Source organism: Canis lupus, chromosome 3 (genome assembly GCF_048164855.1).
Source record: "Canis lupus baileyi chromosome 3, mCanLup2.hap1, whole genome shotgun sequence".
Lineage (NCBI taxonomy): Eukaryota > Metazoa > Chordata > Mammalia > Carnivora > Canidae > Canis > Canis lupus.
In genome coordinates, this window is record NC_132840.1 from 78,260,072 (window position 1) to 78,273,653 (window position 13,582).

The 13,582-nt window shown below is 49.5% G+C and overlaps 1 protein-coding gene across 14 annotated transcripts in view; it reads left to right on the forward strand.

The window, feature by feature from the left end:
* Nucleotides 1-13,582, forward strand: part of GRAMD1B (GRAM domain containing 1B) — a 234,111-nt gene that overhangs the window by 167,322 nt on the left and 53,207 nt on the right. The window contains exon 1 of one of the 14 annotated variants that reach the window (XM_072822442.1): nucleotides 3,730-3,824. The exons of 8 other annotated variants lie outside the window; for them this stretch is intronic. Coding sequence is in view for 1 of the 6 variants with exons in the window: in XM_072822433.1 (XP_072678534.1) it covers nucleotides 3,898-3,944 (47 nt within the window). In the remaining 5 variants the exon portion in view is untranslated. Of the gene's footprint in view, nucleotides 1-3,729; nucleotides 3,825-3,844; nucleotides 3,945-8,445; nucleotides 8,571-10,704; nucleotides 10,898-13,582 lie in introns of those variants that run through there. 5 more of the 14 variants (XM_072822433.1, XM_072822437.1, XM_072822443.1 and 2 more) reach the window with 5 other exon arrangements.

Here is a 13,582-nt window from a genome sequence, read left to right on the forward strand (position 1 = left end):
AGTAAATGTTAGATCTCTCATTCCTTTTCCTTCTTTGACCTACCAAACACTTCAGGAATCTCCTAGATGTTTATACTTCATAAAAGCAACTGTGTTTTTTTGTTCGTTTGTTTTTATTATTCATGAGAGACAAACACAGAGAGAGAGACAGAGACACAGGCAAAGGGAGAAGCAGGCTCCATGCAGGGAGCCTGACGTAGGACTCGATCCTGGGTCTCTAGGATCACACCCTGGGCTGGAGGCAGGCTTTAAACCACTGAGCCACCCAGGCTGCCCAAAGCAACTGTGTTTTGGATGATAACAGTAATATAATCAGGTTCACTTTTGTCAATCATTCAAGAAATTCAGATTTAGTTAAAATGTTTGAAACTACCTACTATGTAATAAAGTCTTTTTAAAAGATTTTATTCATTTATTCATGAGAGAGAGAGAGAGAGAGAGAGAGGCAGAAGGAGAGGCAGGCTTCCTGCAGGGAGCCTGATGGGGGACTCGATCCCAGGACCCCGAGATCATGACCTGAGCCAAAAGCAGTTAGATATTCAACTGCTGAGCCACCCAGGCGTCCCAGTCTTTTGTTTTCATTGGGATAAGAATAGGATTCACAGATAAAATAAGAGCTTATCCTTTGTCTCCCAATCTTGTCAACAGCAGTTATTAAGCACCCGACGTGAACAAGATACCGTGTGGACACCAACCTTCTTTTTAAAGAATGTGATCGAGTGGGGCTGGATTGAATGGGAATGGGTTGGATTTGCAGGTGTACCTGAACTTCTGTTTCTTCCCCCCCATTCCTCCAGGGTGCTCTTTGGAAAGTGCTTTTGATACTGCACAGGACTCAGAAAACCTCTTTTCCTTTCAAAAATAGAAGCTAATGTCAGTTTTCCATATCTCTAAGGGAAGAGTTTAATTCAGAAAAAGATACTCCCTTTTACCTCAATTTCCTAAATTCATTTACAGAAAAGCAGTTTGGGAATTCAGGTGCCAAATAGCTTGGCTGTTAAAAGGCAGATGTTGAGTCTGGGGGCCTCCTTCGCATCTACAGGCATCTAGTTTGCTCCCTTATGATCACAGGTCTTCTATCTCTTAGGCTCGGTGGCCTCTGCAGAGTTTGTGCTGAATTCCAGGGAGGATGAGGCCCCTGGCCTCCTGATGATACATCAGTAGCACCTTCTTTCTCTCTCTCTCTCTCTCTCTCTCTCTCTCTTTCTCTCTTTTTTAAAGGTCTTATTTATTCATGAGAAACAGAAAGAGGGAGAGAGGCAGAGACTTAGGCAAAGGAAGAAGCAGGTTCCGCAGTCCCCCGATGCGGGACTCCATCTCCCAGGACCCAGGATCACGTCCTGAGCCAAAGGCAGACTCTCAACCACTGAGCCACCCAGGCATCCCACCATGGATTTATTTCATTACATCATTTTTCAACAGTGTATGAGAGGAAAGAGCTACTATTGGCTTTTTTTGGATGAAGAAGCTAAGTCTGAGATGGAAGTCAATGGATTTACCCAGGGTCACAGAGCCAGAAAGTAGCAAAACTTAGCTTTGCATGCTGATTCAACTCCAAAGTCTAAGCTCTTTCTAAGAAGGAGTTGGTCTCTCCAAAGGGAGGAAAGTATTTCAGAAGAGGCAAGACTTGAGCTAGACAGGAAGGGGTAAGTAGAGTTGGGGCAGAGCTTGTGTTTTTCTTTCTTTCTTTCTTTCTTTTTTTTTTTTTAAGATTTTATTTATTCATGACAGAGAGAGAGAGAGAGACAGGCGGAGGGAGAGGGAGAGAAGCAGGCTCCATGCAGGGATCCTGACATGGGACTCTATCCCGGGTCTCCAGGATCACACCCCGGGCCGAAGGTGGTACTGGACCGCTGGACCACTGGACCACCGGGGCTGCCCAGAGCTTATGTTTCAAGGCATTGCCAGTATACCTTTCTTTGGAACTGAACTTCCTCTAGGTAAATGAAGTGGAGGCCAGACACTGAAACCTCTGTGTTTCCTGGCTACCACGAGGCTGCTCTTTTACCAACAGGCTGCAGACAGAAGCAATCCTGGAAAGACCTTTCATGCTGAGTCTATAGGGCTCTCACCCCACAGTGAGACGTTTTGCCAACAGATACCCAAGAAGTATAGTCCCAGCACGAGTCTGGTGACCAGGACAAAGGTGACGTCAGTGGATTATATAATTACTGTTCACCTTCAGTATGTTATCCTGTGCAGCTGCTACAGACAGACAAAACTCTGTCCTTTAGGAACATCCAAGGAGTGAGAATGCACAAACTGACCCTTTGCTACCCAAAGTGTGGCCCCATGGATGGCAACATGGGCATCTCCTGGGAGTCTGTGAGAAAGGTCAGCTTGTGGGCCCTCCCATGAGACCTCCTGCATCGGAACCTGTGATTTAACAAGATCCTCAGGGGTTTAAAGTTTGAGAAGCCCTGAGCTAACCATCGTTCTTTCTGTTATTTGTTTGTTGGGGCTTATGTTCGGGCTTCCCCTGCTACTCCCACCCAAAGATGACAGTGATATTCTGGAGGCTCACAGTCATGCTCTGGGTGTTGGGTAGTTGATTGTCATGGGACTTCCAGTCCCGGGATCTGGATTCCCAGCTCAGCCTTTCTTGCTGTGGGCCCCTCTAGCCTTCCAGGGCTCAGCATCCTTAACGTTAGATGTGGCCATAGCGAGGCCTAGATAGGTGAGTGTTGTCAAATGATCAAATCAAATGATTTGATTTTGGCAAAGAGCTTCGTGAGCCATAGATGCCTTTCAAAATATTCATTAATATCTTGTTGAAGAGACTGCCACTTGTCTGAAAGAACACTTGTCTGGGGACTGTGTCGGTGCTGCTGAAATCACTGCGTTTCAGTGAATGGACGGGAGGAAAAAAAAAAAAAAAACCTTTTTAAGAAGTGCAGCTTAGGAGTCTGAAAACTCAGATGAGCCTCCTTTGTCATGACCACAAGTGCTGTCCTTGAGTGCTGTTTCCCTTGCTGCAAGAACCTGCCGGCTGTCTTGGAAGTCTGGGAGAGGCTACCCTGAAGAGGCCCTCAGCCATTTTCTTGCACAGACATGGTCTGGGGGTGGGGGTGGGGGGCCGCCTTCCTCCTCCTCCTCTCCTGCAAGCCCAGGGCCCGGGCAGGGGGAGCAGCTGTCATCCTTTGAAAGAGGCGATGCTCTATTTTGAGCCCAGCGCCTGCGTTTTTTGATTTAGCCTCACCTCCTTGAATACAGGTTGACCTAATAGGCAACACCTGGGAAAGAACTGGCGGCCGCACAGGGCGCAGAACCTCCCGGGAGCATCATCGTGCGTTTTGTGGTCAGATTTGGGGCCGAAGAGGACCGAAGGCTCGCGGTGGGGTGGGGTGGGGTGGGGGGTGTGTGTGCGCGCGTGCAGCAGCTCTGTCCTGCAAACCGGGCGTGCATCGTGGAGAGCCGCTAGCTGAGTGCCCCGCAGAGGTGCATTATGTAAAGCGGCCCGCGGCAGGGCGTGTGTGCGCGCGAGAGCGAGCGAGCGAGCGCGAGTGTGTCTGCGCGCAAGTGGGGTGCGTGTCTGAGTGTGTGTGTGTGCGCCCGTGCGCGTGCGTGCAGGGGCCCGAGAACAGCTGTCTGTGAAGGAGTCGGAGGGAGAGAGGGAGAGGGAGCAAGGGCGAGGGAGAGAGGGACTTCTGTAGGCTGCGCGACCACACCAGGCAACAGCCGGAGGGGGGGAGGGGGGCATCGCGGGGGGGGGGCGTGCTTACCCTCGGAGCGGTGCGGAGCGGCCAGAGGAGCTCCCGAGCTCATGAGCACCCCGCCCCCACTCCCTTCCCCGGTAGACCCAGGGCTGCGGGGTGGGCATGGAGGTGAGTGCCCTCCGCCGTCCCCGGGCCCCGCTCCCCGCCCCCGCCCCCCACTGCCCCGTGCATGAATGAATGAATGAGTTCCTCGCACTGCACTCCACTACCGTTCCTAATGGCTTCCAGGTTAGTGCTCACCGCCTGCTCGTGTGTGTACGTGTCTATCTTTGTTTCCTCCGGGCAGTTTGGGGGGGGGAGGGGTGGCTCTGCCCCCCCCCCGCCCCCCTGCACCCCAGGGTAGGGGGCGGGGGCGGGGGGGTCTCGGCCAGCCGGCCCGGGGGCTGGAAGGAGGAGGACCTGTCTGTCTGGCCGTGTGCTTTTTCCAGCTGGCGCAGGCTGCTCCGAGCTGCTGAGAACACAAACCTTCCAAGACAGTGTAAATCCGGAGTCCATGTTGTTTGCTTCTGTTCTGTGTTGGGGGATCCGAAAGCAGCCAGCGTGACATCATGCTGCAGAGATTCTTTTTCCCTCCCTAGCTTTTTTTTTTTCCAAACCACCCCCCCCCCCCCACCTCCACCTTCCTTCCTCCCGGCCTTCCCAGTAGCCCTGCTTGGGCAGACCTTTGGAGCACCCAGGGGGTAGGCCCTGGGACCCCTGTGGACTGAGCGGGTGGGCTGGGCCAATGGGGTCCCCTTGGCCACCAAGACTTGTTCAGGGTCTTGTAACTTGGGGGGAAAAGAGGGCAAGAGGATTGAATTAGCGGTGCGTCATGGAGAGGAGCTGGCCGGAGCCTCTGGGGGAGGTGTGGACAGGCCATGTGCTCCTGTTCTCCACCCACCAACTTAGCTCCGGGGTGCCCCTGGTGGGGGCCTGGTGACCAGAGCAGTGGTTAGCAAGAGAAGAGGAGGCAGGCTGGAGGGTCAGAAGGCAGGCCGCCCTCTCAGATAGGGACAGATGCTGGCTTTTCCCACAGGGAGAGGGCCAGGGGACCAATGGATCTGGCTAGCGGAAGGAGAGGACTGGAAGGGAAGTGGATAGCTCCTGTCTCAGGGAAATAAAGGGATTTGTTTATTCTTTGGCTTATCGGGCATTTGGCTCAGAGATTTGCCATGTGTTTTCAGAAAATAGATACCCAGTGGCTGGTCCTTACTCCCCCACACCTCCTTGCATTGTTACTTATTTGCTTGATTTAGGCAAGTGGAGGGAAGGGGGAGGGAAGCTCTCTGTCTCCTCAACCAAGCTCTCAGCCAGGGCTGGGGAGAGGGAGCTTTGCCTCTTTACGTTCTCCGACACTTGCTAGCAAACTGTGCTTCTGTGGACACCCCCTTGCTCCCTTGCTTCCCACCTGCCCTCTCTCCCCAGCCAGCCTTGAGTGGCACTCCACAGGTTAGAGATGTTTAGGACCAGAGGGGGAAAAGCTGGCCTTGAAAGAAGGGAAAGGAGAGAGGGATGTTTTGGGGAGCTGCCCTGCGCCAGAAGAGTGTCAGTGTCAGGGCCAAGGAAGGTAGTACCCCGCTGGGAAAGAATGAAGGAGGGAAAGGGAGCTTTTATGTACTTAACTGGAAACAGCCTCCTCGCTTTCCTGGTCCTATGCTTTGCTTTTCATCCGCAGGTGCGAGCAAGCCTGCAACCTTTCCCTCAACTTGTGAAGTCATCAAGCACAGGTTCTTTGTTTATGGGACACAGACACCCCCTTCCCCAACTTGACGGAAAGAGAAGCAGGCTCACAGAAGAGACCTTTTCAAGGTCATATGTTGTCAGACCAAGGGTTGGCCAACTGTCTCTGTAAAGGGCCAGGTAGTAAATATTTTTGGCTTCACGACCCTTGCTGTTCTCTGTTGAAATGACTCCACTCTGCTTTGCACAGCAGAAGCAGCCACAGACACAATCTCTGATCGAACTCAGCACGTGGCTGAGTTCCCAATAAAACTTTATTTATGGACTCTTTGATATTTCCACTTCATATAATTTTCATATGTCACAGGATACTCTCGTTCCCCCCACCCGCAACCCTTTAAAAATGTAAAAACCATTCTTAGCTTGCGGGTCATATAAAAACGGATGTTGGGCTGGCTTTGGCCTCTCTGGGTCATGGTTCGCTGACCCTACATTAGACAGTCCTGATTGGAAAGTCCTGATGATCGCCTGAGACCTCCTTAGAAAGGTGTGAAGGAAGCAGGCAGCCCTCACTCTACACATGCACCCTCCGGTGCCTGGTTGTGGACAAGACGGGGCTGAATTCAGTTTTCCTAATGACCTCAGAACCTCACAGTATTGCTCTCAGCTCGTTTGATGAAACCTCAGCTTATCTGGGAGTCAGGCTGTAAGGGTCCAAGGAACAAATGTTTGTGGGCTAGGAGGCAGGGAAACCTTTGCTGAGGACTTGACGGCTCCAGATAAATCTCCAAGGGCTGTGCTTTTGCATCTGGCCTAGAGATAGTCCACTAAACATTCAGAATTGTGATCGAGCCTGAGTTGGGGTGAGAACTGGATGGATTCTTCATCATCTTCCCAAACTCGGGTTTGTGAGGTTAGGGGAAGGAGTGGGGGTGGGGTGCTCCTTAGAGGGATATGCATATGCACAGTACACATACTCGGGCTCTCCTTAGCCTATAGGCTGTAGCCAGAGGCTCCTAAGAGAAGTCACTAATTCTAGAATCTCCTGATTCGGAAGATGATTCCAAAAATAGGTGTTTGCATTCTGATTTCCCAAAGTACATGGGGTGGTGGTTCTGCTCTATTCTGAGCTCATCAGAGCACTTCCCTCACTTCTCTGTGGGATTACATTCCCGGGCTCCAGAGTTTAAGGGCGATTGGGATGAAGTGGAAATCACTCAGAGAAGAGTGAGCCCAGTGGCTTGTGGGGTCTAGAGCCATGTCCTGTGAGGGATGGTGGAGGGACTGGCAGGTCTGGAGGAGAAAGGGATGAGGAAGGAGCATGCAAGCCATGTGCAAACTGCATGTATAAGAATTAGGGGTGCCTGGGTGGCTCAGTTGGTTACATGATCTCAGGGTTGTAGGATCGAGCCCCACGTGGTGCCCTGCATTCAGCAGGGAGTCTGCTTGAGATTCTCTCTCTCTCTTCCCTCTGCCCCTCCTCGCCTCACACAGGCACTCTTTCTCAAAAATAAATATTTTTTTAAATTTTATTTTATGTATTAAAAAAATTTTTTTTAAAGAGGAATTAGCTTATTCTGTGTCTGCCAGAGGAGTAGAAATAGGACCTTTGGTAGGAAGCCACAAGAAACCATCGGGGCTTAAAATAAAGAGTTGTCCAAAGGTGAAACAAACTACATCATCAGTTAATGACTTTTCCGTCACTTGAGGTATAATCTAAACAGAGATTTGGTGGAGAGATTGTAGGAGAAATGATTTTTAACTTCTGAAAATAGATTGGAGGAATTGGAATGATTCCACCCCAAAAAAGGAGGAAGGTAGGAACTGAGGAATGGTTCCTACTAATGAACTGATCTCGGGGCCTGGAAAGCTGAACAGAGAAAGTGGTATGAAATGCATTATCATAACAGACTTTTGTTTTAGTCATTAGTAACTTCCTGATGATGGCAGAGGGCAACGAGAAGCATCACAAAGGGGAAGCCCAGACTTTTGTACCCTGGGTACATTTTCAAGTAGGGCAAAGCCTACGTCTCAAGTGATTTCCCTGTATCTGCCTGCAGCCAGGCATATTGGCTGACCTCTTACCATCTTCATCATTCTAGAATTTCTGTTTTTTGAACGTAATGGTTGTTCTTCAGCCTGTTTCTGTTTGATCTCCAGCAGAAAAGTAAATCCGAACTGAACTTGAATCCATAGGGGTCTGGAAAGGATTTGCCACACTTGGCTTTAGGTGATAAGGCTAGGGAGGAGGGAGGAGTGCTCTAAACGCTGCTGCCTCACTCTCAGTCTGTACCCTATGTGCCCTTTGTCTACTTGATTGCTGAGAACTTTGTTCTGAACAACATGACAGCAGCCTTGGGTGCCTGATGTGGCACGTCCCACCTTGGCCTGACCAAGAGGGAAGGCTGGTGAGGCTGACTTAACCAGGACCCCAGACTGCCCAGGTCTTGAAGGTCTGCATCCTTCACCTAATTGAGATATTTGAGTCCCTCTGTCTCAGAGAAGTTGTCGCCAGTAGTTCACAGTGTATCCTTGAGATGCTTTTAGTCATCATCCTGTCACATCTTTGCAGGGATTAGGTGGCATCCACACTCATTCTTCTCGCATAATAAAAGCTGAAGCTCAGAGAGGAGTGGTTTGCCACCAGAAGGGGCTGAGTCAGCGCTGGCTGGCTCCTTTGGCAGGTAGTGAGGGGAGCGGTTTTGATTGAATCCAAGTTGCTCTTATCACATGGTGTTGGGTGGGAGAGACAGACATGTAAGGGTGTTAGCTCATTACATGTCTGTATCCCACCCGATTGTATGTTGCATAGAGGGAGAGCCTGAATCCTTAATGCGTAGAACATTACCTGGCATGGAGTGTGGTCTCCTCAGCTGTTTGTGGGATGGATGGATGGATGGATGGATGATGCTTGAGTTCCTTTCAGTTTTAGTAGCAACATTTCTCTTGCTGAGGATGGGGGAGGGGCCCCTGACAGGCAAAGTTAGAAGAAGCTGGAAGTTCTATTCAGTTGAACCCCTCCCTGCCTTGTTCCGGTGGTTTGTGGCCTCCCAGTGGATTGGAAATCTCTTTCAAGGAAGGGGCTTCTTGGGATAGTTTAGCACCTTTCTGCTTTTACAAGGTCCCGTTCTTCTGAGTGCTGAGGCTTCTGGAATACTTTGGGTGGGATTGACTTAGATTTGTCTGAGATTGATAGTGAGTCAAATTTAATAGTATTAAGTTCCTACCATGTGCCCATAATCATGCTTAATATTGTCTATTTAATCTTTGTATATCTACGTAGAACCATGACAGAGTCACTGCCCTGTGAGGCCCTTGGGGTGAATATGTTTCTCAAGGTTGGACGTGCACAGTAGGTGTTCAGTAAATGCTTGTTCACTGACATCAAGTCAACGTGGTTAGCTTCATTTCCAAAGACTGTGAAGCCCAAGGGCTCAAGGAAAGCTGGCTGGCTGGATCATGGTGACCAGGAATCATGGAGATCTAAGGACCCTTTAGAGGTGCTAAAAATCCCTTTAGAATTGTCCAGGCATGTTTGTGGCCACCTAGTGAGTGCTTTCTCATTGGAGATCTGAAGCAGAGGCAGGATGGCTGTTGGCAGGGCCTCTCAGAGAGAATTCCTGCATTTGGGTGGCAGGGGGGCAGGGACTGGATTATGTGACCACCATGGACCCTTCCAAATGACAGACTTAATGCAGATTAGTTCAGCCAGCCCTGCCCGCAAACCCAGCACGACTATCTCCCAGGGTAGGTGTTTGTCCTGTCGTGAATAATCTCAGGGAAAGGAAATTGTACCCCAGGAGTAAGTTCCGGTGATTAATCTCAGCATCTTGTGCTCCATCCTAAATGCTGTCTTCCCAGCCCAATGGAAGGAGGAACTCGCTGAAGGCGTGCATAGCAGCAACTGAAATTCTCACCCCCTGTCTGTGCCATGAGGAAAGCACAGAATTTAGAAACAGGATTCGGTTTCTTAACTGGGAATTCACTTCCTGCTTCTCTAACACTCTGTTCACTCGATGAGCAATTATAGGAAGACCTTTACTTTGGGGAGGTACTAATTAGTTTTGTTTGTTTGTATCCTTTTTAAGATTCCGCCCCTCACCCTAGGAAGGTAAGTTGTGATCATTCGGCAGACAAGGAACACAGACTCACAGCAAGATAAAGTCATTTTTCTCAAGAGCACAAAACAGCTCAGAATTTAAACTCAGACACATGTATACTGACGTTTCGGGAAAGTGGCCAGGCCAGCACAGAACCTGGGAATGATGTCATATTTCAGTTTGCATGGATCCAGAAGTCAGAAGAAGAACCAGTGGGCTGGTGTTACAAGAAAGGCAGATTTGGGGCAGGCCTAAGAAAGAAATGTCTAACAGAGTGGCCAAACAATGCATTGAATGACTTTAAAAAGAGCTCATTCCTTAAAAAAAAAAAATAAAAAAAAAAAAAAAGAGCTCATTCCTTTATTCATGCAGTGAGTCTGTGGTCCCAGGTGCCAGTCGTGGTGTTAAATGCCCTGGGGACCCACACAGTAGACAGCTGTCTCACCCCCCACACAAACACAGTGTTCATTCTTGATTTAAAAAAAAAAAAAAAAGGACAACTTCAGCTCTTCCTAAATGCCATTAGGGGGAAAGGCAGGCTATGATAGTAATTGGGGACAGGGGAGCCACTTTAGACCAAGTGAGTGGTCCTTGCAGACAGGCTGCTCTAGGCAGGTGACATTTGAACTTTAAAGGTTGAAAAGGAACCAGAATTCAAAACTCTTATAAAGAGTTCCAGGCAACAAAGACCAACAAGGACAGATTTCCTGGAATAGGGGTGGACTTGGTTTGTTCGAAGAGCAGAAGGGTCAGAGGAGGCCAGAAGACAGTGAAGGGGAGAGGGGCGTAAGATGAAGTTGAAGCAAACAGTTCTCTGAATTTGGATTCTAGGAGTAGTACTGCTGGCCATTAAGTACACCTCTTGGGGGATCTGAACCTCTTTTTTCTAGAAGGTTAGGGCGAGGACACGGGATGAATTTGGTGCAGCCTGAGCCTTTGGGGTAAAGCGGTTCCCTGTATGACAGTTTCTATAGCATCATCAGCGTTCTCAGAGGTTATTATAATTCATTCCTCTTCACAATGTCCATAGAGATAACAGGGAGCTCTGGCTTCTCCTCGAGCACTGGCAGGACCCAAACAAACTTATTTTGTTTTTGTAGGAAGGGGGAAAAGTGGGTCAGGCTGTTTTGGCATTTCAGGCATGGAGTCCTGGTTCTATTGCAGGCCTTGGTCTCCATGGAAATGAAAAATAGTGTTTGTCATGCCTGTCCCTGGATTGAATTCCAAACTCTGGGCTGAACAGAAGCTGCAAGAAAGCCAGGGAGCGGGGGAGTAGGATGGATGGAGGCTCCAGCCATTGTGATGAGGGATCTCTTCTCTTTGGCTTGAGTAGGAAAGGCAAACAGCTTTTACCCAGTCTCCGGCGCTCTCTCCACCCAGCACCTCCCTGGACCGAGAACACCAGGAGAAGGGTAATTGAAGGTCTGCTTTTCTCTGCGTGGCCAAAGACTTTCCATGGACCTTGCCCTTACATTAACCGGTCAATTAATAAATTAATCAACAACTAAAGTCCCTGCTGGGCCTTTGCCTCCACGACAAATAATTCCTTCCAGGCTTACGTAGATTTCTAATGAAAATGTATCTAGGTATTAAATGTTTTGCAAATGTATTTGGATGGTCTCTGCCACCTTTCATTTCCCTTGTAAGCAATTTTTTTTTTTTTAACTTTTCATAGTTACTTGAACAAGATGGGGAAGGAGGAATGGGTAAGTGGAGCTTGTTAGCCATAGGGAGTGACCTGAATTATCTATACAATATCTACAGAGGTCTGATGAGCGCAGAGAGAGGGCAAGATCTGGGCCGGGATGGACCCGAGGAATCAGTATGTGGATGATCAGTGGGGAGTTAGCGAGTGCAGAGAATTGAGCTCCCCTAAGGAGAACAGTGGTACGTTTCTCCTCCTTTCAAACTTCCTCATCCAATATCCTCAAAAGTAGGGTGAGGGGGAAGCCACAGAGACTTGCACTGTTGAGCCCTCTGTGCTTTGGCTTCAGATGTCCAGCTGCCTGTTAACCTCCTATGGACATTTGTGTCTTTGCCAGCAGTCTGACCTGGCAACAGCCTAGTCCTACCTTCGTGGCTCCAGATTTCAGAAGGAACCTGTCCCTGAGCATCCTGTCCCTGAGCATCCAAGCTGCTAAAGATCCAGCTTGGGAATCCCCAAGGGGATCCCAGCGAGTTACCCAAACGGAGGAGAGGGAACGACATGTTCATCTCTGTCCAAATCTGGCTCTTGCAGTGGTGGAGGGAGGCCCCTCTGTGTCGGGCTCTACCCGCTGCCACGGTGAGAACTGTGTTAGGGGAAGAAAGGCCCTGTCCCGGGAGCCCTGCCTGTCCTTTGCTGAAATGCAGTGTGCCGTGACACCTGGGCCAGAGCATGGCGGGCTGGGGCCAGGCAGACACTCTGCCGTAGCCTAAACTGGGAAGAGAACCTCTCCACCATTAAAAACAAAACGAAAATAGCAATGATAAAAAAGCATCCATCTCCTAGTCGCTGCCTGGCCTTGTTCTTCAACCGGGTAATCACACTTTGCCACAAAAGGCACAGTTGGCTTTTCTTCCTTAAGCAAGGAATTGGACACAATGGCAGTGTGGTCACCAAGCTTAGATTCCAAGCCATTGGTCTGCAAAGGATGGGTTCCATGCACGGTCACCAGGAGCTCCCCTTAGGAGAAACAGTGGTACGTTTCTCCTCCTTTCAAACTTCCTCCTCATCCAATATCCTCAAAAGTGGGGTGTGGGGGAAGCCACTGAGACTTGCACTGTTGAGCCCTCTATGCTTTGGCTTTGGGATGTCCAGCTTCCTGTTAACCTCCTAATGGACATTCGTGTCATCTCTCTGGACCTGTGCTTCCCATCCATCAGTGAGAGGATTGGACAGGATGAGCCCTTCGACATCATTCCTTGGGGACCTGAGACTGGTTTTATCTTCATGGGTCGGGAAGGGGGTGGTGGTGGACCAAGATCAGGAGCTCCAGGACGTTATAACAAAGAGTGAAGCAGATCTGGGAAGTTTTGTTTTGTTTCCTCTAAATGACTTAGTATTTTGCTCCCTGAGGAGAAAGATGCAAGGGGAATTTGGGGCTCTGCTGGGATTTGTGATCCCTCCTCTACAAAGCTCCTGTTGGGTCTGCCCTTCCCACCTACCATTGCTGTGGTTTTATGAGGGGTACAGAGATGTGGTTAAGTGACAACAGGAGTACAGAGAGGAATTAGAAGACCGTCAGCTTCAGGGAGTCCCAGTAAACTGAATTAGTTTAGTAAACTAAACCAGTTTAGATGGACAGATGTAACAGAGGCATTTGCAGGCAGCCTGTAACTTCATGTAAATGTTAAGCAAATATACCTTTTGGGCTTTCTATCTCAGGCACTTGAGCATGTGCTATGGGAAAATTCAAAGTGGAGCCGGCTAATTCCCCTGGATATTTGCAGTGCTGATAGAAAGAGCTGCGGAGGATTACCGAGGAAAGCTCAGCATCGGCGTGCGGCTGGGAGGCACAGAGTTGGATAACAGAATAGTCTGCTGGGAATTGGGACCATTAGAGATCAGAGACTAGATGCTACTAAAGGCAGGGAGGGTGCTTGTCGTGGGCGTGGACGCTAATGATAACTGCCAGGCTCCCTCACACCAAGAGAGGGTGACACTGTCCCCCCGGGTGCTGAGTCACGGCCTTACCTTGAGAACGACATCTCTGTGCCCATTCCCCATTGGCTGTAGATTCTTCTCCATTGCTGGTTTCTATGACAGACTCAACTAATGTTCTGTTGCAGTGAGTTCACTGACCCAGTAGACTCTGAACGGCTGATTCACTCAAAAGCTGTCAGCAGGTTTCTTTCGTCTGGGGTAGATAATGTCATTTACCCCTTGATACTTAGGAGGTTCGGACTGGTGCGCAGGGTTGGGGCAGCGAGGGGGGGGGTTCCTCTCAAATTCTAGACTGCAAAGATCTACTCTGGACCATTCCCTGGAAGTTGTCATTTATTGAATGGGGTAGGACTGGGATTCTGTGCTTGAGGGAAGCACCCCAGGTAGGTGTGATTCCCACTATGGAAAGTAATGCTTGGGCACCTTTGAAGCCCGTCCATATAATCTTCTGAGGAGAGAGG